The 24921-nt window shown below is 40.8% G+C and overlaps 1 protein-coding gene across 2 annotated transcripts in view; it reads left to right on the top strand.

Annotated features, from left to right (window-relative positions):
* Nucleotides 1-22437, top strand: part of ldd (lipid droplet defective) — a 29332-nt gene extending 6895 nt beyond the window's left edge. The window contains exons 12-50 of one of the 2 annotated variants that reach the window (XM_033331725.2): nucleotides 162-562; nucleotides 658-940; nucleotides 1024-1218; nucleotides 1288-1505; nucleotides 1580-1764; nucleotides 1844-2388; nucleotides 2465-2845; nucleotides 2925-3572; nucleotides 3665-3853; nucleotides 3928-4010; nucleotides 4089-4251; nucleotides 4342-4523; nucleotides 4630-5253; nucleotides 5406-5536; nucleotides 5620-5942; nucleotides 6012-6201; nucleotides 6276-6416; nucleotides 6573-6896; nucleotides 7043-7538; nucleotides 7618-7738; nucleotides 7815-8005; nucleotides 8067-8205; nucleotides 8377-8584; nucleotides 9400-9540; nucleotides 10442-10631; nucleotides 10778-10972; nucleotides 11104-11622; nucleotides 11696-11871; nucleotides 11970-12234; nucleotides 12293-12392; nucleotides 12484-12626; nucleotides 12709-12909; nucleotides 13276-13456; nucleotides 13532-13644; nucleotides 13717-14542; nucleotides 14869-15017; nucleotides 15299-15481; nucleotides 17363-17606; nucleotides 21530-22437. In XM_033331725.2, coding sequence (XP_033187616.2) covers nucleotides 162-562; nucleotides 658-940; nucleotides 1024-1218; nucleotides 1288-1505; nucleotides 1580-1764; nucleotides 1844-2388; nucleotides 2465-2845; nucleotides 2925-3572; nucleotides 3665-3853; nucleotides 3928-4010; nucleotides 4089-4251; nucleotides 4342-4523; nucleotides 4630-5253; nucleotides 5406-5536; nucleotides 5620-5942; nucleotides 6012-6201; nucleotides 6276-6416; nucleotides 6573-6896; nucleotides 7043-7538; nucleotides 7618-7738; nucleotides 7815-8005; nucleotides 8067-8205; nucleotides 8377-8584; nucleotides 9400-9540; nucleotides 10442-10631; nucleotides 10778-10972; nucleotides 11104-11622; nucleotides 11696-11871; nucleotides 11970-12234; nucleotides 12293-12392; nucleotides 12484-12626; nucleotides 12709-12909; nucleotides 13276-13456; nucleotides 13532-13644; nucleotides 13717-14542; nucleotides 14869-15017; nucleotides 15299-15481; nucleotides 17363-17606; nucleotides 21530-21655 — 10113 coding nt within the window. In that variant the 3' untranslated portion in view covers nucleotides 21656-22437. Of the gene's footprint in view, nucleotides 1-161; nucleotides 563-657; nucleotides 941-1023; nucleotides 1219-1287; nucleotides 1506-1579; nucleotides 1765-1843; nucleotides 2389-2464; nucleotides 2846-2924; nucleotides 3573-3664; nucleotides 3854-3927; nucleotides 4011-4088; nucleotides 4252-4341; nucleotides 4524-4629; nucleotides 5254-5405; nucleotides 5537-5619; nucleotides 5943-6011; nucleotides 6202-6275; nucleotides 6417-6572; nucleotides 6897-7042; nucleotides 7539-7617; nucleotides 7739-7814; nucleotides 8006-8066; nucleotides 8206-8376; nucleotides 8585-9399; nucleotides 9541-10441; nucleotides 10632-10777; nucleotides 10973-11103; nucleotides 11623-11695; nucleotides 11872-11969; nucleotides 12235-12292; nucleotides 12393-12483; nucleotides 12627-12708; nucleotides 12910-13275; nucleotides 13457-13531; nucleotides 13645-13716; nucleotides 14543-14868; nucleotides 15018-15298; nucleotides 15482-17362; nucleotides 17607-21529 lie in introns of those variants that run through there. The other variant, XM_076619672.1, reaches the window with a different exon arrangement.
* Nucleotides 22438-24921: the final 2484 nt, after the last annotated feature.

Below are 24921 nucleotides of genomic sequence, written 5' to 3'. Positions count from 1 at the left end.
ACAATCGCGTAACTCTTTCATAAAATCGACATTTCTTCCGGTAGCGAGGAAATGTTGCGGAAGAACGGTTACAGCGAGACCTACCATTCACACGCAAAAGTATACACGCTATATCAGCATAGTTTGTTTACAGAAAAAGGAACTATTCTTCTATTTTACAGGCTTTACAAATTCTAGAATATGACAATTTTACCGATATCTACTGTACGAATCCAGATCCGCCGGATTTACTAAATTTTCCAAAAGACTCGAACGAGACAGTGCTGAAGGCGTTGATTTGTCATATCTCGAAATCCGTACAAATGGACTTGGAAATTGACATGTCGAATATCGAGCAAATGGACGAAGTTCGTTATGGCAATACCATTCATTTCAATTCAATGAAAGAACCGTTCAATTGGACAGACTTTAACACGCAAACGATCGAGATTTATCGATACATCGATACTCTGGTCCATCAAGAAGATCCAGATTACGACATGACTAGATTAGAAAAGGCGAGGAAGGCTTTTGAAACATCCTGGAGCATCGATATTGGCGCCAAAGATGTTTTCGAGATGAGGTACGCAAGCAACAAAAATAACGTTCTCTTTCCTTTTTCATTACCTTTTTAAATGGCAGATATTTACTTTGGTGACACGTTACATCTTTCTGCAGCGTAGGTTTGATCTGCAAGTTCTTCAAATTGATGGAGAGCTCTCTTTTCTCGTCGAAAGGAGTATGGAAGGAGACGCACGCGATTGCCTGGGCGTCCTCGGTGATCTTTGAGTATATCGAGAAGATCGTTGATCAAATTCAGAAGAACGAGTATAGAGCGAAGCTCTCCGAGCTGTTGCAGGACATGCCGCAGACGGAAATTCTTTTAAACGCCATTCTACGAAATTTATCTCCTTTGATCCTCGATGTCGTTGACATCATAACTATGAAACCGATTCATCTTGTAAGCCATATAATTCGAGCATTTTATATTTCGAACCGAAATTTCGTTTAAAAATTCTTGAAAATACGTGTTTTTTTCGCCAGATATCCGTTCTCGATGATTACAAATCGCGAGAAGAACATTGGCCTTGCGTACGAAACGAGAGCGCCGGATCTGCCATGGAGATGCGAGAAGGCACTCGCGAAATAATCAGAGAGATCGAGAGAATATCATGTAATCCAGCTTTGTTTATTCAGGAATGGAACGAGCATCCCGTGTTCGCGAAGACAAGGAAGATCGTATGTTATTTATTTAGAATTTATTCTTTTCACTTAACGTTTGGTGATACTCAACGAAATATATGTCAGTTGCAGCACGATAAAATTGTTCAATCTCCGCCTTTCAATTGGACCTTGGGTTACATAACATTCCGCCGGCAGGCTAAGAAGCTCGATGATTTGGTTAACGACGCCACACAGGTTATCCTGGCGGAACAACCGCATTTCTGGGAGCATTGGACGTCTCTCGTGCCGGAAGTTAAAAACATATTTGATAAGAGGTGGCCGGATATGAAGAACGATGCCAAGTGAGAGTCATTATTGCCGATTAGTATCAAAGAAGCTCGCAGGAGAATATATTTTTTATGTATTTATGATTTAGAAACACCCTTGAATACGTTGATTACGAATTAGACAAGACAGTGATGGCCTTTCAAAGTAATCTTTCGGCTAGCAATCTCTGGAATCCGACAATCTCCATCGAGAATCGCATTCTCGTCCTAGTAAAATTTGTCTCACATTCTGTTCAGAAAATGATACAGACCGCAACTAACATTCTGCGCAATGGTAAGTAGCAAATAGTCTGTAAAATTGTTGCGAGTCTTTTGTTTTCACAAAGTTACTAAAACTTGTTCTTGGTTTCCAGCTGTATTGTTAGAGCCTTCGGAAAATTCTATAAAACTGAATTTATTTCCGTTGTTGGGATTCGACGATAAATCACCCATCTCGATTTATTACAATAAGCTATCGTACGTTATGGTCACATTGGTCAATGGATTGATGAATTCAAATGTCGGTGATCGCATATTCAATTCACCAGATACTGATATCACTTGTTCTCGATTATTCGAATGGTGGTCAGATTCTGTTGTTGGCTTTACTCCCGAGGAATATAGAACCTTGAAGAATTTCACCTGTGACCTTGATCCTGATAACTTCAACGCTTACACTGACCTGTACATGGTCGAGGCTAATGTATGGACGCAACCTGTTAACAGATATCGATCTTCCATGATCACGGTAATAGGTGACATATACGATTTCGCGTTTGAAGTTTTGAGGTTGATGGAGGATATAAAGGAGAAGAAGATAGAAATCGAGGTGCCATTTTCCATGTCTTACGTTTCAACTACTCTTCAGAAGTTCAAGTATGTTCTCGAATTTTATGATACGGAGACCAATAGCCAGAAGGTGAATCAATTGTTTCGTTAAGTATTCAAGTTTTCAGAAGTTCGTTAATATTTTTCTGATTAATATGACGTTTTAGAAGTTGGAAAGGAGCAACTACAGAATCTTTATAGAGGGTGTTGCCGAAGGTTTGAATCATATCACGAACGCGATAAAAAATATCAAGACACAAAATAACCATTTAAATATTTGGGATTTCGTTGAAAATGGCGATGCACGCCAGTTGTTGAAGATCCTCGACAATCATCCTGAAGAAACGATCGCTTTAGTGGTTACGCTTAGTACGCTCAATTCGCCGACAAATGTTTTCATGTCGTACGAGGATGTAAGGAAAACCATGTGCAGCTTTCGGTTTAACTCGAACTATTGGTCCACTCCGAACAGAACTCGATTCATAAAAGAAATATGTTCTTTCGATCCCGACCAATTACTGAAAGGTGTCACCAGTGCAGAATACTACGTAAGTAGGGCCAAATCATAGAAATAGCACTGAATATATCGTTTTTGTTATTACCTCTAATACCATGAATGCTCAACAGTCTTTTGTGACCGGTCAAACAACTACCATGTCAAAATCAACACACTTAAGCGCCTCCGTTACCAAACTGTTGGATACAGCGTTACGCTTTCACGCAGAACAAAAGTCTGATTACGTTATAAACTCGAAAATTTTCAATGCGACGACCTGGAGGAATTTATCGAACGACACCTGGTCTGTCATTGGCAAAGCTGGTCAAATCTGGATAGAGAGGTACATGAAATATGCGAAAAACGAAAATCCTACGAAATTAAACGGATCGACAGATTCGCTGGCGAAATTGGCCCGAGGGTATCAGCTTCTAGACGCTACGATCGAGCTACTGGCCGGCGGGGATATTTGGCAAAAGCTTCGGATCCTCTACGAGAATTCAAGGGTGAAACCTATCTTAACTCTAATAGAAGACCTGCCGAATCTCATCGTCACCGGTGTTGACACTTTCGTGAAGTCAGAGAGATTGAACGATTTCGTGGAGAAACTCTCGTTTGGCAAGCTACACCCTTGCGACATCGACAAATATTTGATTGTGCCCAGCTTCGTGCGGAAGAAGGTCCTCTTGTCAAGCATTACCAACTTTTGCCAAAAGATCGTTCTCGCCGATGGACGACTGACTTTGATCGATATATTGCCCCTTGATGTCAAGTACGAGGTACAACGTTCGACTAGACTATACAACTTTCACAACGTTGATGATGACGTTGCTAGCCGCGTGACGTTGTTAAAACTTGCGGACGTTTACAGGAAGGTCGAATAGCAAGAAATTGGTCGGGAAACTACGACGAGATTTATCTTTTGGAAAAATTGCAACATATCGAATCGACGATAATTCGAGCTGCTTCGGAAGGTTTCAAAGACCCGAAGGTTCCAGCATGGTGGATTTCCTTCAAGGAAGGCACCTTCGAGGATTTTTTGACGCTTTATAAAAAGGAGGTAAGCGCTAAAATTTCAATGAAATTGTCGTTTATCTAAGCGTCAGGGATTTTACGAAGAAAATTATCCTTCAGGACCTGAAAGCGCTCGCTCACTTGGTGGTGAAAAAGCTCTTCACGACCGCTAGGAACATTTTAAATTCCGTTGGGAATACCGAGTAAGCTACGGTTCCTTGTTAGCATTTGCGGAATTTGTTTATAACGCTGCAGCCGCTTATTAGGAAACTTTCTTTCAGAGACTGCTCCTGGTGCGTCACGTTCCCCCTTGAAATTCTGAATTCTCAGCTGCTGAACCATCAACTCTACGCGAAACTCTTATGTCAGTTGACTCAATTGAACATATCGCAGATTCACGATATATTAATGCATGATTTCTATTGGAATAAAACTGCTAGTATGGTAATGCTTTATTTTATTTATAACTCTACGATCACGATTCAACTAATTAATTTCAAACATATCCATATAATTTGAAATTTCTCCTATTAGATAAAGAATTACAAGTATCTAAACGTCAAACGAAATAGAAACGAATTTCTGACAACTTTGGAAGGCACATTCTATCATATCGCCGAGATTCTAATGAATTTTCAAAACAAGACTTACAGCGACGAGATCAACGAGTGTTTTCATAGATTCGTAGGACGTCCCGCTTATTCTAGACCCGGACTGTAAGCATTCGAGATATATCTGTATCCCTTAGATTAATTGATAAGTGTCTTAAGCACCGATCGTTCTTTTTACGCGACGTGATAATAAAAACAAGTTTCATTTAAGGTATGTGACCATGGTTCTCGGTGTGTTGGATTCCCTGCAGAAAAACGTGTTCATCCTGGACACGGGCCGGAATCACAAGAACATCGAAACGTTGTCCAAAATGGCGGAGAAGTACGTTCCGATCTGGAAGCCCGTGCGCGACGTGGTAAAGGCGTCGGACGTCGATGACGTAGAGGCGTTTTTGCCAGGGGCGATGATTAACGTGAACGCGTTGCTGAACGACAGAAACGGGTCTCTTTGTCGGACTAAGTTAGAATGTCGGAATCGGACGGTTTTGTACAACTATCTGAGCTCAAAGAAAGCAGGAAAAGTGTTCCAGTATGATCAAAAAGCGTTAGGTTACCACACGTTGATGGAGATCGCCGATCGATTGTCCGTAAGTCTGGATCTAGATCGGATCTATCGCGAGCTGAAACAGTGGCAAATGGACGCCACGTGGAATTTAACGTGGCTGAAGGAGATCCTGAGGCACTTGTCCATCGTTATCGGAGAGAGCGGCAATCTGCTCGACGTCGCCAGTAAAATAGACTTCCAGGATGTCTCGAGCGTCTTAGGAGTTCCTGATATCGTCGACGGGGTGGTTAATATCCTAAAGGATAAGACGGTGGACAAGCTTTTCGACGGGTAAGAATGTCTTGATCGTAGAAATGAGATTGGACGCGAGACATTGAGTGACCGAAGTTGTTTGAAACTTGCTTCAGTTTTCGAATATTGACGTTCACTTTTAATCCGACATCGTATAAAGGTTCTGTTATGTCGTTTCCTTTTTTTTTTAGAATGAAGGAGATAGCGGAAGATATTAAGCCGTTCATCGAGGATCAATACGTGATGGACGACGTTTATCGAATAATCGTGGCGTTTCAGTCGATGGATATCTTCAAGAATTTAGGGTTGCTCGATATGAAATGTATGATCTCATTGCGTGTTTCCTCTCGAAAGAAATGCCTTGTGACGTTCGATTCGGTGGTGCGACGATATTTTTATTTTCAGACGTTATCAGAGATATGTTCGACAACTGGGATGTGGTAAAGTCATATTTGGTGGATAAGATCGGAATTTCCAATAATGTAGCGTTGATGCTGAGCCAAGCAAAGATAGATATGATTTCTGTTTTCATGAAAGAAAGAAGAGCTCTCAGTTTGAAGGAAATCATTTGCTCCCCGACGAAACTCAGTGAAATGTTGAATTTTAATAGCAGTCGAATCACCGCCGAAGAAGTCAGCTCCGCTATCTGCCAGTTCGAGGATTCGCAGACACAGAACGTGACCATAACGTTGATTAAAAATTTAAATTTCGATTATATTTTTAAGACTGTGAGTATAATCGTATGAATAAACATTGACGATAAAAAATTTCGAGTTTAATCTAGTTCGTTATTTTAGCTTATGAGCGCGAACGTGAAAAATATATTGGCCAACGCAAATTTGACGGAAACAGAGGGAAAAATGGTACTGAATAATCTTGGAGTGGCCGCAGAGTTATTGCCATTCTTCAAAGACAAACTTTCCTCTCGAATGCCAACGGCGCAAGCCTTGGAAACAGATGCGCAAGAACCGGATCAGACAGTCTCCAGTAAGTTATGCAAAATTTTGGAATTAAATTAACGCAATTTGCGTATTTAATAAATATTCAAATGCATTTCGTAGCTTCCAAGTTCCTTCAAGATTCTAGCGAGATGCTGTGCGGGCAACCGATGGTCTCTGATAACGGTGATTTGTACAAAATCATCTCGAAGATCGAGGATAATAGCAAAGATTTCGATAAGGCTGAGCTCGATTCTTTACCCAGTATGTGTAATCGATCAAACGACAGATATTAATTTTGAATTTGAAATTTTTCACCAGTTAACTGAAAATTTGTACCTCTGAATTTTTGCACTTTCGAACTTGAAAATTGACAATTATAAATTAAAACATTGAAATTTCGAATTTTGTTCTGTTCAGCTGAATTTTGCAGAAACACCTACAAAGGTGTTGTGGCCATGGGAGGCGGGAAAATTATATGGTCTTACGTGAAACCTCTACTACGTGGTAAAATACTTTATGCTCCCAATACCACAGTAATCAACAATGTAATGACATTAGCAAATAAAACATTCGTGGAAATGGAACACTTCGGCGTATTGATGAACAGTTTCGAGAAAACTTTAATCTCATTGGCGAATCTTACCGAAATGAGCGACAGTTTAAGGGAGCTTCGAGACATAATGTCCTCAGATGTTATAAAAATCGCCATTAGATCATTTGGCGGAAGCAATTTCGAAGGCGGTAAGTTGTCCTAGGAAAAGGTAAAACAAACAACTATGTATTCTTGGATTATTCAGATTTCTTTAATAGAATAGATCGGTTCGCTCCATCTTTTTCAAAACAAAGACGCGAACGTGCCTTTTCTAAAATGTTTCATCCTCTTCCAGGGGATTTCACCGATATGGATCTCAGCGAGGTTTCGTGGCGACTTAAGAGATCCAAACGTTTGATAACGATGGTTGGTATGTTGAATGATTTATTGGAGTGCGTGCTCGTAGATCGAATAAGAGGATTTCGGTCCGAGGAAGAAATGGAAGCGAAAGCACGGGTTCTGATGGAAACGCGAGAATTTTTAGCCGGTGTTGTCTTTTTGGATAAAGCCCCAAAGAGATCTAGCAGATCTTTGCAGCATGAATTGCCCGATAATATAGTGTACAAAATTCGAATGGATGTGGACTACGTGCAGTCCACGAAGAGATTAAAAAATCAATTTTGGATTCCTGGTCCGGAGAGCAGTTTTATAGAACACCTGAGATATATGAGAGGATTCGTACAGCTCCAGGACTCTATCGATCGAGCAATTATAAGAACGAAAACTCAGAAAGATCAGGATTGGAAAACTATGACGCAACAGATGCCATATCCTTGTTGGGAAGACGTACCGTGTGTATAATCTCTTGCCCTTCTTTTATACTTACAAACAATTTTAATAATAATAATAATCATTTTATGTATCACGTAGCTTTCAAACAACTCTCTACGAGTCTCAAGGTATTCAAGTTTGTTTCTTTTTTGCGCTAATGATGTGTGTTGGAGCAGCTGTCAGGCATGTTGTGTGGGAAAGGGAATCTCAAAATGCAATGGTAACAGGGGAAATATCGCAACATTAACATTTCAGTTAACTAATGGCATTAGTTAATTCCATAGTTCCGTTTCTAGGTAATGAGCGTAATGGGATTGAAACCTTGGAGAAACACTGTCGCCTGGTTCATTACGACATTTATAGAACTCTTAATCGTGTTGTTCTCTATCGCAACAGTTCTGCTTGCCGGAAAAATTTTACCAAAATCTGATGCTTCTTTAATTTTAATCATGATGGTCGATTACGCGTTCTCTATCGTAACCTTCTGGTAAGTTTTATCAAATTAATTGATCATCAACGTACTTTATTCTACTAAAACAAATTTTCAGTTACATGATTTCAACGATGTGCAGCTCAGCGAGTCTAGCCGCGATCACTACCGTGGTTATGTTCTTGCTGACATTCATGCCATACGTCATTGTCATTGCTATGGAGGCCGTTATTGGTCTCGGGTATAAGCTTCTCATCGTAAGTTATCGCCACCTAGCGTAGCAATAGCATTTCCGTGACAAATAACACGTTCGAACGATGCGTCCGTGTTAGGTTTCACGATAAAACCACCATTTCCTATAAAATTATGTTAATGCCGTGCACATTCTGCGAGCAAAGAGAACGATTTATCAACGCCTTTCTCCTTAGTGTCTCAGCATGTCGACCAGCTTTTGTTACGGTTGCTTGTACGCGGCCAGGAAGGAAGTTCAAGGCATCGGACTAACTTGGAGCGCGATGTGGGAGGAATCTAGCCCCGGCGATTCGATGTCTTTGGGTTGGGTGCTCCTAATGATCGCCTTCGACGGCTGCCTTTATGCCTTAATCGGTTATCTCGTCGCCAGATATACGAATTCAGGTAGAAACTTGTTAAACTTCTTCGCCTCTCTAAACGGAACTCACGTGAACTTTTAGAACTTTGTAGAATCGATCTTTCATCGTTCGGTGGAGGTGTCACCAGCTTAGAGTCTACTACAACTTGTTCTACTTTCTTACATTTATTTATTTCCTTTTTTTTTATCGTATTGAAAAATTTGTTGGATCTATACAACTACACGCAACAACGTTATCCAAATAACTTTCTAACATGATATTTGTTCCGAAGATTTCGAGAGACCACTTGGGATCTCTGGTGCATGCAATGTCGCGAATTTATTCAATATTTCTATGTATCCTGTCTGTGTACCCCTTTTATTTATTACTCTATTGTCTATAACCATTACTAAACATAGAAGAAGAAAACATGGAAAAAGAACACAAGGATGGTATCATTAAGGTTAAACATAACATCGTTATAATATTATTCGATGTTATTAGATGTAATAGAATATTTTTGAAAATATCTATTCAACATTCACGATGCTACTTCGTTTCGTTAGTGACATCCTCCATGTGTTCACAATGAAACGACGAAAAGAATATTGTTACGAATTCTACACGTTTACACGCACCTCTCGTTCGCATCGTCGCAAATTTGCGCACAGATTTCACCAAAACCTTCCCTCCTCCCCCATATAATCGCCACTGATGCTGCAAAGAGAAACGCCAGGAGGGCGGTCTCGAGATGCGGTAAACATTCGCAAAGAAAAGAAAAGACGGTGCGTGTCTCCGAGAGAAGTTCGATGACCTGGTGAGTTTCTGGAAACGGACGAGCATTGGCGAATAATTTTCCAGGCAGGGGCTTTCACGATTTGAGGTCCCGTAGCTTATGGTGGGCCGATAAACGTTCTCTCTATGGCAGACCAAGTTACCTCGCCTTCGTCAACAACCTCTATTTCACTAACGACGTTCTCCACCCTTCAGCCACTTACCAAGGTATCGCACTTGCTCGCTCTTTCGCTCTTGCACGATATTTCAGCTTTTCTTTTTCTTTCTCGCTTTTGCTATGTTACGTTGTGCTCTTACATTCCACTCGAGCTTCGTTCGCATTATTCAAATATTCAGTTGTGTATATTTCGATTGTCATTTATCTCATGGCTTTGTCTTATTCTTGCATACCTTTTTATCCCACTCGAGAATATTCGCTCGATACGGATATTTGGGAAAATTACTAAATCGTTTGATATCGCGAGAACACCAAAGGTGAAACGTAATCTAATCTGCATAAACGCGGTACCATCCGTCTATTTCGTAAAATTTGCACGGGAAAGAGCTATTCGAATATTTGGTTTGCACTGAATATGTAAATGTTTGTTGCTACTTCCATGAGAGTGGGAATTCACACGTGAATGCTTAATCTATTCAATGTTGCAGTTCGGATGCATCATGGAACGGGTGTTTCGGTAGGAATTCTTCTTGATAGTTTACCTATGCACATGTTTGCTTGAGTTCCACGCAAACCGTCCGACTATGCAACGATATCAGATATTCGCGTCTTGTACAAGTTTCGCGTTTCTGTATATACTTCTTCGGTGACTGACGTATAGATTGCATGCTGATACTGCATGCGATGCATGAGTTAGAGAATTCGCTTCTATTCACGATAGGTAATATGATTTGTTTTCTTTTTCTTTTTTTTTTTTTTTTAATAATAGAAATCTAAAGAAGTCGAGAGAAAAGTTATATTTTGCGGGAAGCATCTGCTTTATTCGATGAATATTTTAATCTGCTTTTCCTAGGATTAGGTAAAGCTGTATAAAAGATAAGAGAGCTTGCTTAAGAAATCACTGTCGATTCCTATTAAAAATACGTGTTCTTTATATTGCATGGAATACAGACGAAGAGAGCGACGCGAGTAACTTGACAGTCAGCGAGAAACAAACAGGAGTAAGATTTGAAAATGTCAAGAAGATCTACAACACAGACCAGGGTGAGGTCTTAGCAGTGGATGACTTTAATTTGAAACTTAACGAGGGTGAGGTGACGAGCCTCCTTGGAAGAAATGGCGCTGGAAAAACCACCATTATGTACGTGAATAACACGATTTCTTCTAACAAAAATCTTTTCTGCTTTATCTTCTTTAACATCGACTAAAGGGATTTTGATAATTTCATTCGTAAGCGGCGGGTATTTGAATTCATTCTCGTTATTCAAGGGTGTACTTTCTTTTCAGTAAGATGCTGACGGGGATGCTGGCTCCGACCACGGGTGAGATCTGTTTGAACGGTGAAGAGGGTTGCAAGCCCGACATAGGGGTCTGCCCTCAAGATAACGTACTTATCGGTACTTTGACACCCAGAGAACATTTAATGTTTTACGCGAAACTAAAACATCCTGACGATGTAGATATGCAACGAAGCGTGAACGAGTTAGTATATACATTATTAATAAATCCTCATTCACCGTCGACTCCTTCGAGATGCTAACTCCTTTTCCGTTTCGATTATCTTTAATCTCCTTGGATTTCAACTGTTGTTATCAAGCCATGTGTTCTCGTAGGATGTTGACCTCTTTGGAACTAGGCAGACAAGAGCACGAACCAGTATACCGGCTCTCTGGCGGCACAAAGAGACGGCTTTGCGTGGCTTTAGCATTTCTAGGCTCACCGAAGCTGGTGATCCTCGATGAACCAGGCGCCGGAGTGGATCCAGCCGCGAGACGTAGGATCTGGCGTCTAATCGATCAACACAGGATCGGCAGAACCGTCATTCTATCGACTCATCATCTGGACGAAGCTGACATACTCAGTGACACCGTCGTCGTGATGCATAAGGGAAGGATACTTTGCACGGGATCTCCGTTATCCCTGAAAATGATGCACGGTCGTGGATACAGACTTCTCGTAACGTTCCCTTCTGCCGATCGTGAAGAAAATGTTAATTCGATCGAAAGAAGAAAGGTGGAAGCTTTAAAGAGCGTGATCGAAGAAGTGGTGCCTAATGCGGTGACCAATGAAGTTTCTAGTACAGAGGTGGTCGTCACGTTGCCTTTCCAGGGGAAGAATGGTTTAAATAATAAGTAGGTTGATTGTTCGAAACTTTATCGGTCGATGCTATCTGTTATTAGATTTTAGAAACAAATTATATTTCAGTATCGCGCAAGCTGCGAAGATTTTGGAAGACAGTCGCAGAAATCTGGGTTACTCCCACTTTTCCTTGGAATGTGATACTTTGGAAAGGGTTTTTCTAGATCTGTGTTCTAGGGCAGAGAGCGGTTCGTCCATTATAACACCTATTCAAGATAGTGTTATTAGTATGGGTAACGTTGGTACGTGAGACGATGTCAACTATAGGATGATATTTTTTATTGATATTTGCTAATTAGTTAATTTTGTTAGTTTAATTCTTAAATGTAATTCGTAACAGGTCCTACGGTATCCAAAAACGTTGATCTAATTGACATCGAACCATCCTTGAATCCCTGCCCTATTAGGCAAATCAAAGCTCTGCTGAAGAAACGAATATGGCACTTCAGAAAGGATTGGTTGACATTCTTAGCCGGTCTCCTCTTGCCAACCATGTTCGTTGCGGTTGCTATGGGATTCTCTTTGATCAGGCCTCCATCAGAGGATGAACCACCGCTGGTTCTTACGCCGAAATTATATGACACACATCCGACCTATTTCTACAGGTATGCAAAGTGCTTGCTGATACGTGGAGTTAATATTAACCGTGAAATTTATTCCTAGCATCGATAACGGTGACGATTCGTTTTTACAACACGTATCACTTCAGCTTCACGATCGATTCGGGGATGACTATGCTGGCGCATGGCAAACATTGCCTAATGTATGACCTTTACAGAATTACGCTAAAAACATGTGTATACTGGCAAAGTGAATATTTAAACTTCAACGGCAAATATTTTTTGTTTCATTAGGACACTGGTACTTGTAAATGCCAGGACGGCCAACAGGTTTGTCACGGTGTGTCCCAAGCCGTTGAAGGTCTTTTACAAGTATTACCTGGCAGGCCCACTCTAGATTGGATAGTGTCGACTCATCAAGAATACATAGAGAAGAGGTACCGCAGAAAGAAAAATAAATTCACTATCGAAGAATTTAATTTTATGAATTGAAATTTGCTTAATTATGATATTTCGCAGATATGGAGGATGGTCATTGTTCCATTCTAACGACAAACCACTCTTTGTTGTATGGTACAACAATAAAGGTCACCATGCGTTGCCATCTTATTTAAGCGCATTGAACGAGGCAATCTTAAGAGCATCAGGTGTTCAAGGTCGTCTAACAACCTTGAACCATCCCTTAAAGCTATCCAGCGATCAACTGAACCGAACCACATTGTAAGTTCCAATTTCCATATATTAATGAAAAAAAAAGAAATAACACTCCTATTCTCACTTACTGTTATATTTTGATAAACCAAACGCAATTAAGGTCAAAAGATTAGCATGCCACGCTGATCTTACCATGTTGGTAAAATGAAGCGGAAAATGTGCATAATAAAATTGCGCGTGTTGCGTTTACTTTTAATTAACTCCTGGCGCCTATACAATCGCGTCGCTGAACATTTCAACCGGATTTCGTGGCTTTCATTATTCGAATCCTATTTCTGTCTGTTAATCTCCTTAACGATTTCGCGTTGCGTTTCTCGCCTGAACTAATTCAATATTAACGATCCGAAACGTACGAAATTTACGTCGATTCAGATTGCAGCATGTGGCTGATGTTGGCGTGGCGCTCGTACTTTTGCTCGCGTTCAATTTGGTAGCTGCTCAAGGGTCGAAAGAATTGGTGAGGGAAAGATTATCGGAAGAAAAGAGAATCCTGTTTCTTGCTGGCGTTCATCCTGTCACTTACTGGATCACCGTATTAATTTGGGATTTCTTCGTGAGTGATCAACGAAACATTCGTGAGAATGAGAAGAAGAAAAATTGCAAGGCAATTTGAATTCGAATCTTTTAGGTGTTTGGCTGCTCCATTGCTTTGGCTGTCGTGGTTTTCGAAATTTTCGGACTTCCTGCGTACGTTGCTAGGGACAATTTGCCTGGCATTTGTTTATTATTGTTCCTCTTTGCGTAAGTTTGTATCGTATACAATTTACTGCTATGTTCATTCAATTTTGATTAATCGAATTTATTAAATTGTAGGTGGGCAGCGTTACCATTTTCACATTTGACTGAAAAAGCCTTCGACGATTCAAGCATGTCGAACATGGTCCTTTTTTGCGTCAACACGTTTATAGGCGTAGCTTCCCTGGCCACTATTTTGGTACTCGACATTCTAGGGAAAACGAAAACTACAGAAGATGTACGAGATATCCTGCACTACGTCTTACTCATCTTTCCCCAATATGTACTGGGTGATGCTCTAGTACAAATATCACGGAATGATATCACGGCTCAATTATTAGAAAAATTCCACATGGATACTTATCAGTCGCCCTTAGGTTGGGAGTTATTGGGTCTTCATTATGTTTTCCTGACTGTCGTCGGTGCCGTTCTTTTCTCTTTGAATTTAATGATCGAGTGCCGATTTCTTCCCAATTGGAATAGACAGAGGTGCCCGTATGAAGCGTTTCAAGAGGACGACGACGTGTCGAAGGAAAGAATGAGGGTGGAGGGTGGCATGTCAGACGATATCTTGCAGACAGTGAAACTTCGCAAGGAGTATAGAAGTGTTTATGGTACGAATGTAGCCGTTCAAAACTTAAGCATTGGAGTGCAAGCAGGGAAGTGCTTTGGTCTTTTGGGAACGAATGGTGCCGGGAAAAGTACCACTTTTCGCATGTTAACAACGGAGATTATACCGACAGCGGGCAGGATAATACTGAGAGGCAAGGAAATCGGTTCAGGACCATTGTGCAACGGTGAAATCGGTTATTGTCCTCAGAGCGACGGTTTGGATGGTTTTCTTAGTCCGCATCAGTGTCTAACGATTCACGGGGAAGTTTGTGGGTTGAGCAACGTTCCCAAGGTAAGGGTTGATTTATGTTCAAACTCTCGGCCAATTCTCGCACTCTGAGTTTTCTCGGAGACCTTTGAATAACTTCCATCGTCACTTCACTGGCGCAAGGATCTTGTTTTTAATTATTTTCCGTTCGAACTTCCAGCAGATAGCGTAAAGACGATACAGAGGCAAGCAGGTGAAAATTCAACGTGTTCCTGCCTTTTTTCCACCTTGTTTTAAGACAAATAATTCCACGCGGATGAATTTTAGAACTTGCTCTTTTAAGAACCTTCTTTAAGCCACTCCCTTTTGCAGGAATTTAATATTATCCCGTGAAAAATTGTTTGTTTCAGGCGGTCGAGTCAGCGCTGAAGAGACTCGATCTTCTGAAATACGCGCACAAGAGAGTGAGCAGTCTCAGCGGAGGTAATAAAAGGAAACTATGTACTGCCCTGAGCGTAATGGCTCCGGTGCCCGTAGTTCTTATGGACGAACCAACGAGGTATTTCGTAAAACGGTTTATTAAGAGCACCTTTTTAATAAGCACAAAATTCATATTCCACTTATTTCCTTACTTCTCTATGTTTAGTGGAATGTATGCGTTTATTACAATTTGCCTTCCGGCTACCAGGGGCTTTCGATTTTATACATAATCTTATTTTTTAGAATTAAACATAATCATTATAAATTCTATGTATTCTGCTTTCCTTACATTTACCTATTCTAATCTTACTCTCTTCTAATTCTATCTAGTCTAATTCTACTTATATAAATTATGTTTAGTGGAATGGATCCTGCAACGAAAGATCTGGTAGCCAAAACAATTAGGCATATGACGAAGAATCAAAGTTGCGTAATTCTAACTTCGCACAGCGTGGCAGAGTGTGAAAATCTGTGCAATAGAGTCGGTATTCTTGCCAAGGCTGGTCTCAGATGTATAGGGACGCCACAGCATTTAAAGCACAAGTAAGTACACGCATAAATACTTGCACTAATCGAATAATGCTTTTCGTTTCGTTGCTCACATATTCGTGTCCCTGTACATACAGCAAGATTTAAAAGTTCCATTCGACATTAATATACTATTAACAGTTACAGCAGAATGTTCAATCATTCCGGACGAATATGCAAGTTCGAATATCCGGATAGGATTTATTTCGATCGACGTATTTTAATGATGTTGTTCCAACTAATGGATCGTTCGTGTTGGTTTCATCTCACGGATAGCTTTCTGACAAAATCCGTAACGCGACAATTTATTTGCCATTCCCTCTCGCCTTCTCCCTTTTGGTCAATTGATTTTTAATTTCGTCCATCATTTTCCGCGCATTCGATTCCCTCCGCCGGGAATTTCATAAAATTTCATTTCCGTTCGACGAAACCGGTCGGAGATTACGTTTCGGTTACAATGATACTGCGCCGTATTACCAACCGTGCCACGAACCCCCAACCACCTCTCTCTGTTTCGCTTGTAACGCGTGCGCCACCCCTTTAACTTCCTTTTCGGAATATAACATAGCACGCCATAAATATTTAGCTCTGGCTGCACCTTTCGCCTCCGGAAGTAACTCGGCGAAAATGTCCCTCTTATATCCCCTTCCTATTTTCTCTTTGCGCCGCGCCATCGAGCGCCAAAGAATTTACGATATCTCGCGTGCACGTGTGCACACCACGTTTATACAGTATTCCCCGGTGTGGTAATCCATCCACATTCTCCGGAGAACGTCGGATGGCAAGAAACGAACCTGTCCCCGTCGGATTTTTTGCCCATCGCATAAACAGTAGGATATTCTCGTGTACCCCTATGAAATACCGTGTGCAATATATACTTACCGCAGGACATTATAAACTTCTGTTTGCAACCAGCTTCTTCTTGCCGAAATTTCGTTCAGATTTTCGGCTTCTATATCGTTGCTCGTACGTTGTAACCTTTTTTATCGTATTCAGTTTATATATGGTTATCGTATTCAAACTGCCGTTTAATCGCCATACTTTTCAGATACGTTCGAAGATAAGAGCTAATGGCTGATGGTAATTGTTGAGAATTGTGGATCTTAATCGCCGAAATAAAAGTAAAGCAACACTAAGGTTACACTTAGAATTCATATTAAAATAGTTTTGGATTTATTTAACGAACGATTTCCAGGATCTTCGTCGATATACATTTGCACGCGTCTCAGCACTTTCTTCGTCTCGCCATCTTCCATACCAGACTGCCAACGGAACAGTTACATTCATCTGGTTTTCGACACGCCGCGCACACACATACTTCCACACATTCATACTCACATACGTGTGTCACTACTACGCGGCTAATCTAGTCCAGTACATAAAATTATACATATCTCAATAATAATAAGAGAAGATTGTTTGTTTGAGAAAATTACGATTAGAGTCGAATCGGTTCTACGATGCACATCGAGTTCTTCCAGCAATTCTCGCTCTTTTTACTTACTCGGAAACGGTTATTGTACAGAGAAACAGTCGACGTGCAAGCTATCCTTTCTCACGGCATAATTTATCGATGCTGATATACGTATAGCGATATAAATGAATACAAATAGATGGACTTGCCGGTGAACTCGCATAGTGCAATAAATATTTGTTACGGCGCTTTTCCTGACTATTTCCATCTCGCCCGTGTACATTCCTCTTGGTCTCATTTGCTTCTTGTCTTTATTCCTGTTTGTTAAAGACAAGCTTGGGTATTTCGATCTCGTTGCCGTCAATGGCATCTTCGGTATCGGTGATCGATGTGCGTTTCGTTCGAACAACGTCTTTCGAATATTTAATCATTTACTTTAGCCTCGGATTTATCGTCTTGTTCGTTTGCACTTTTGTTCATAGATTTGGCGAAGGTTACGTAGCGTTTCTACGATTCCGGCAACCGATTTCATCCGCGGATCTAAGGAGAGCCGTTCTAAAGTATTTCCCGCGGGCTGTGGTCTCTTCGAGACAAGCCAGCGCAGCTCGTCTGCTGGTACCACGAAGCCAGGACATGCTGGTGAGCAGCAGCTTTAACAAGCTGAAACTGTTGGCCGAGGAACTGAAAGCCACGGACTACACGTTGACACAAAGTTCGCTGGATCAGGTACGTATCATAAAAGTTTCAAGCGTATCCAGAGAAATATAGTTTCGTGTTTCAAGGATTATGTTTTACTTTGCCGTTTTAAATTACACTTCCAGCTAAAAGGTAATACCGACATTAATTATAAAGGTTAATACCAAAGTTAAAGCCCGAGCTTAAGATTAAAAGGAGCATCAACGTTTAAACTAATTCGATTTGGAATTCTATTACTAGAATAGCAGTTGATAAATACTTTCAAGTTCGCGGAACAAGTTGCTTATCGATGTTTCGAATCGAACGCGTATCGATGAAATACTGGGAGAATGTTGAGCGCACTATACAATAGTCTTGTCTCGAGCAGATGATGCACAGCCTGCACGCTGCCTGCCATCAGGCTGTTCGATCAAGGACGATCCTCGTTTACGTACCACGTAGCCTGAGGAATATTAATGGATTTGTCGCCTTACGGTTCACGTTGGTGCACAACGTGCACCAACCTTCCTTCGTGGTTTCTAACAGGCTAAGAGCCAATTTTCTTGTATCATTGTTTGCCTCTGCATACAATGTAAGCTTGTTTATACATTTTCTGATATATTTTATTACGCCTTTAAGTCGGTGACTGTACCAATGTGTCCGAGATCGTACGGAATTATTCATAATTAATTATTCTCCGCAGAAACAATTTCATTCACGCGCAACGAAGCAACTTTCCAGCCGTTTAATCTTCCTCGCGAGCTGGGAGAATTTTAATGCCGCAACACCGATGCTCCTCTGCGAGCTTCTATCAACCTTTGGCCATTTTTTCTCGCCGGGTGGCAACAGAGGAATTTTTCATTTAAGCGAAGAATTGTGTTGAAAGTAACGGCAAGCAGCGGCGTGTAATCGACTCTTCTGATCGATCGACGTTCACTTTCCACGTCGTGCGAAACAATGTTTCCGTCCTTCGAGATGAATTACATGTTCTCGACTCGTGATTGTCTTTTTCATTTCCCGAGGTATTACGCAACCACCGCGGTTAGTGTACCGCGTGAAATATAATTAAAAGTTGGGAACGCGTATCACGGTGGAAATACAGGAAGGGCAAAGAAAAAAAAGAAGAAAATTTGCATTCTACCTTTGTCTGTTTCCCGACGTCGGATTCTGTCGATTAGAGGGCCAGTGATATTTGCTTAAAATTCCCTGGCAGATTCATGCAAAGTGTCGAGAATTTGCATGCGCCTGTTAATAAAGGAAGCGCAATTTGAACGCTAATTAAAAAAGTTACATCTCGGAAGTTCGTGGACATAGCCAGCGTTCGCTGTGATTAACGCCGTTTAGGAATTTATTCTGGCCTATTCAGCCGGGTCTTTTGTGTTTCGAGTTTCATTGAACTCGTAGCTCGTTTTACCTGCTTCACTAAAAATTTTTATTCCATCGCCGCGATTATTTTGGTATACGGCCAAACTGGCTCAAATTCCATACGGTCGTCCGACGCCTCGAATTCGCAAGAGAAAAACGATCTAAAGTTTTTCTCGCCGCTTGGGGATCCACGTTACGCCTAAATAATTCATAGCTGAGCGATTACGAGGTTGGCGCCGGAATAAGCGGAGATTCCACGGCCCTCGTACCACCATTCAATGGAATCACGTTCGCATCGTTTGTCCGCGTCTCGCGCCACAGCGTCCTGTCTCCTTAATGGAGATAAGATTCCAAGGACCGTCTATATACGTGGCTATGACGGGATTTGTTGATCCGGTTATGTTTACCCGTACACAAAGCTCATCCCTGGAGATTAACTCGGTTGAGAGACTGCTCCTTCTTAGTCTGAAACGGTTGCCCCTGGTGCCAACCCCAAAATTCACCCTGAATAACTAATTTCAAACACCTTCTGGCTTAATTAATCGTTATCTGTGCAACCGGTTGCACGATCCACCTATTCTTCAAAGACCTTTCTATTCGGACCATTGAACCACTTAATTAATTGCTTCACACGCGAAAGAAGCGACTACTTTTTATCTTTTTGTTGCAACAATTTTCTCACAGAGTTACCTAATCGACGATCAGCAGGAGATAACTAGAAGAAACTGGTACTCCGAGTGTGACTCGACTCGATGTTGATCCAACGAGAGAATATTAATTAAACAACCATCGATACGAACCGCTTGAATAATAAATTCGGTATCGTAGAGAGATTATTATCGTTAATAATCAGGGGGTCGTGCATTATTTTGTATAGTGTTCTGCGTGAACCGTTTATTCATTCATATATCATTGCCCCATTCTTCTTCGCAATACCGTTTAACTGTAATTACCAGTTTCTCTTTATTTTCGTAAATTGAGAAGGACGCAACTTGAAATTGCTTGAATTAAACAATAATCGGAATAACAGGGAAGTTCATGGACGAACAATGGAATTTGAATACGAGATAATTACGACGACGTTTTATAAGCGATAGAAAGATAGGATCGTAAATCACGAGGCTGATCTCCGACATGACGAGATCGTAGAGATAAATATACATAGAGTTCGTGGTCCCTGAAAGTACGTGGCTCCTATTCTAACCGATTTTTCTATGTTCGTGGCTGGCGTTCACATCTGAAAACGAATTTCTCCCTTTGGTAAAAAGAAGAAATTGAAAAGGAATCTCTTTGGAGACCAGAATTGACCAGATCCACAGCAAGGTAAATTCATTCTGGTCTGGAAACGAAGAATCGCACGCTATCAAAGGCGACCGAACGGCGGCAATTTAATTGCTGGCGACGCGGAAAGTAAGCGTCGACCGTGTTTATCGCGTTTCGAGAACTCGAGCAACGATCGTTTCGATAGTCAGGAACACACCGCCCGCATAATTTAGTCGGCGAAATTGTACCATTGCCAAAGGCGTTTGCGAAACAGCGGGATTTCCCAGCGCCCTTTAATATAGTGTCTTGGAAAACTAACTGAATTAAGATCGCTACATGCACCGATCGTTCGAATATTCAGGACTTGTTCGTTAATTAAAACGTTCTATATAATCGTGAGATATTTCAGCTTCTTAAATAATTTACACGTCGTGTATATTGATTTTTATCTGCGCGTACATATACCGTGCTTGCAGTAAAAACACATTAGAAGTTACGTTTTCCAGATTTTAATGAATGCACATTTTTCCATTCTTTTCGAGATAAAACAAAAAGATACTCCTGTCCCTTCAGATTTTAGTGCTGCGATTTTCAAACGTCGAAGATGGTCAAAAATAAGGAATCGATGATATCAGGTTACCCCCGATGGCGACGTCATGTTTCACGAAGCAACCGGTAACGCGAGACAAATTCTAGCCGCAAAAAAGTTGAAACCGGCATGCAGTTCTTGCTTCTCCAGGGTGAACTTGTATGTAAACCGCGAAGACTCGGCTCGTTCCGCGAGACTTTCCAGATTTTTATGGTTCCTCGTTGAAGGGAAAGCGTCCTGTCCTCGATTCCTCTATTCCATACCAGTCCCTTGTCTTCCTGTTTTATTCCCCTTCACTCGCGCGCGGTATCTCGACGCGGAGGACGCGATAAACGATCGCAGCGATATACCGACGCAACGATCGAAAGTTTAAGCATTTTCATTGGGAGCAGCGTGCACAGACTTGTGAAACTTTCACGGTTCTCATTCGCAGTAATTGTCAATTTACTCGTTACGATACATTTGACACAATCAGGTTGCCGGCATCGAATAGCCGATAAATTTTCAGCAAAAGTTCTCTTCCAATAAATGTCACGATAATTCACATGACAACGAGGAAATTGAGAAATAGTGGCTATATATGAACGTACGCTATAGCGTCTACGTACTGTGTCTATTATTTTATTCACCAATCAATTTATGTTTCGATTTTTTTCCGGCAATTGCCTTTTTTGCGATACAACGCAAAAAGGGAAAGAAGGGAGAGAGAGAGAGAAAAAGAGAGAAAGAGAAATTAATTAAAGTTTTGCTTCCACAGGTGCTCGTGAGTTTTTCGGAGGACGTGGACAATGAAATCGATGGATCAGTTTACGCGCAGAGCAGTACCAACAATATCTCAAATATTTATACCAACATGGATACCATACATATGGAAACATTTTGATAGATTTTTAGTTCATTCGTGTCTACAATCGATACATCGTTATTGATTTTAAATTTCTGTTTAATGCGTGTTTTTACACAATTTAGTAGTTCATTTATCGACGCGTGAATCTCGTGGAGACTTCTGTGATAGCTTTACTTCTGTTGAATAGCGCTATGTTGGACGTATTGCAAGGGCTTTCGACTGTCGCATCAACAAACAAGTGCACACGATTGATTAGTTACGATATATATAGATATATATACAACTCGCGTATGATACAAATTTTTATATACATTTGACATTTTACAAAATTACTCCATTCGAAATGTTTACGCGAAATTTATTATTCCGGTTATACGTTACCTATAATTAATAGATGTTTAATCGACGTTATATGCGTTAATATTATTCTATAAGCCGTTAATTGATCGCCGCGTGTACGATAATCGTAGCTTTAATTTTAGTACATATGTATATCATCTTCTTGTTCGAATACAGAGGCATTCACGGATAAGTGTTTACTTCATCCGAGATAAAGTTGGATCGCGTTGCATAAAGTGAAGAAATCAGGTCAACTATTGAAAAATTTCCACACGACCCGACAGATACATAATATTTGTCAGCACTCTTCCTTGTATGCCAATACAGATTAATTAATGCAACGATTAATTGTATTATAGATAAATATTATATAATATGTGTATAAGATTTTACTATTTTCCATGTTATTAAGTGTACAAGTTTAGAGTTCCTTATTAAATGTAAAGAGAGAGAGAGAGAGAGAGAGAGAGAGAGAGAGAGAGAGAGAGAAAAGAAAAACGTCGTTGTTAAGCAAGTTTCACAATATTCGATTAATAGAAATTATCCGACGCGGCGTCAAACATAAGGAGCGAAAAAAATGAAATTAAAGTTAAACAACGATATCTTTCGAGTACATAAATTGATTCTTATCGCTCTTAAGTACACGTTCTTTTTATTACGCTAGATATAATTGAAAAATTCGCGAAAACCGATAAAACAAGGTGAAACTGTTTCGTAATTATTACGTTAACCCAAAGCGATTCGAGTATTTATCGATTATACCAGTAAAAATCGGCACGTACGGAAACGATACGCTACATTTTATACGTTGCAAATGAAATCTCTATCCTTATCGCACCACGTAATTGATCGAACCACTGATAGTGGTCGTTATCGATAACGCGGGGCTATAACCATACAGTCGCGAAAAAATTCGAACACGTCAAATCAAAACGTGTACCGGTAACACTTGCGATTGCAGAAAAGAAGAGAAAGAGCCTTTAACAATGGCGAACGATGCATTTCATCGATGAGACTCACGTCAGCCACCTTTCATCCCCTTTAAATTACGTACTCGTCGGTGAACCGTCTGTCTATACGTCACTAAATGAAACGTTGACGCTGCCGAGACCTGAGCGAAATATTCGCAAAACTGGGAATATCCTGGTTTTGATTTTCTTCTCTAGCGGTGTTCTCAACGATTTGATTCGTGCTCGGTGTACCCTCGTGTCGACGGAATTTTCATCGGTGTCAGCGAAACGATCGAGTCGTTCCGGGTAAGAGAGGAAATATTTGGCTGTATTTTCGTGGCTACACGAGCGAGGTGTCTCCATGTATTTCGATTCGTTCGATTCTATTCGCAGTGCGATCTTCCAATTGAAATAGAGAACAGCCGTTTGTCTTTGTTCGCGTCTACGATCGGCAGACGGTAAATCGAACGTGGATACTTGCGCAAAAGAGGTAAACAGAGAGATACTAGCAGCTAATTAGAATCGAAGAGGAATCGAATCGGTGTTTGGTCACTCGTTTCGCTTCCTTCGGCTTTCCACGGTTTATATCGTATCGAATGGCTCTTTTCCAGATTCGCAATCGCAACTGTTTCTCGAGTACGCGTGGAAACGGTCGTTGAATCGTTCCATTTTATTGGCCATACATCGTTTTAGAACCAGCGTTTCATTCGTCGTTTTGTTTTTTTCTTTTTGTAGAATTTCTACATCTCCGTGAACCAAATTCTAACCCGATACAAATGTAAACGATAGCTGGTGGAATCTTGAAATACTTCCGCGATAATTCTAATTCGAACGAGAATGACAAGTTTTAGAACGGACTTCTCGTGCAATTTCCTCGATTAAATAAACGTTGCGATAGAGGGTAGACAGTGGCCTTTTAAAGCAAAACCAGGCAGCGACATTTGTCATGTGCAGACGGAGAAAGCAACGAGAGGACGGAAATTATACCTATTGCCAGAGGAAGCATCTGCGGGGATAGAATCATTTCTCCGTTCTGTTCGTTAAGTAGGGAACGGTAATTTCATCGAACCAACTCCTGCGTTTCCGACGCCCTCATTATTGTTTCTATAGTCGCATACCGCGCTCTATTTTATTTACAATGGCGAGTATCCGCGGATTTGTCAGCCATCCGTAAGGATGCATGATACGAAGAGTAACTCTCGACCGACGAAACACGAATCAACGTTTACCGAGAGGCTCTTCAGTTCTATAAGAACATTGTTCTCGCATTGAAATTGAATCTTTCTTGAAATTTATTTGTTCGTACTTCGTTAGAAAATGATGTATTTCAGATTAAAGTTATCTCTTAAATTGTATAGTATATACATTAGTTGGATCGATCTAATGGCTCTCGATTAATTCACAAAACTTTGCTTTTACGCGGAACAAAAAGGAATAAAAAAGTAGATAAAGAGAGAGAGAGAGAGAGATTAAAGGAAGATATATATTTTTCGATGAATCAAACAAGTATTAAACTCGCATTAACGTTATTAACGTTCATCTGGCTGATCGAGGATTCGGCTCGAATTAGCGTGAATATTAAGGAGCACTCGGACCGAATTGGCTACGTGACAAGACTCGGTTACCTCCGGTCGACAGGAATTTAGGATGGAAAAGAGGCGAAGACAGGGATTAAGTCTCATCGATTTCGTTCGATACAGAGGGACACGTTATTAGCTCGGCTGGATTCGCTGCTTTACGAGAAGAATGGGGAATTAGACGGGGTTGATCTTGAATTAAACTTTCGAGAAAGTACGGAACGGAATCTCACGTGGCGCCGGGATTTAAATACGGAGGAGACGATTTATCGGCTCCATTTGCACGGCAGCGGATTTTCATTTCTACTGTCGAACAGCGGCAAGAATCGATCAATAAGGAGAAATCGAGATCGGGGGTGTGGCATAAGCTAACGATCAAATCGAGACATGTTTCATTCACGATTTATAATGTCGTTTCTGATCGAGCGTGCGTACC

The sequence above is a fragment of the Bombus vancouverensis genome, chromosome 6, assembly GCF_051014615.1.
Source record: "Bombus vancouverensis nearcticus chromosome 6, iyBomVanc1_principal, whole genome shotgun sequence".
NCBI lineage: Eukaryota > Metazoa > Arthropoda > Insecta > Hymenoptera > Apidae > Bombus > Bombus vancouverensis.
This window is presented reverse-complemented; position numbering and strand designations above follow the sequence as displayed.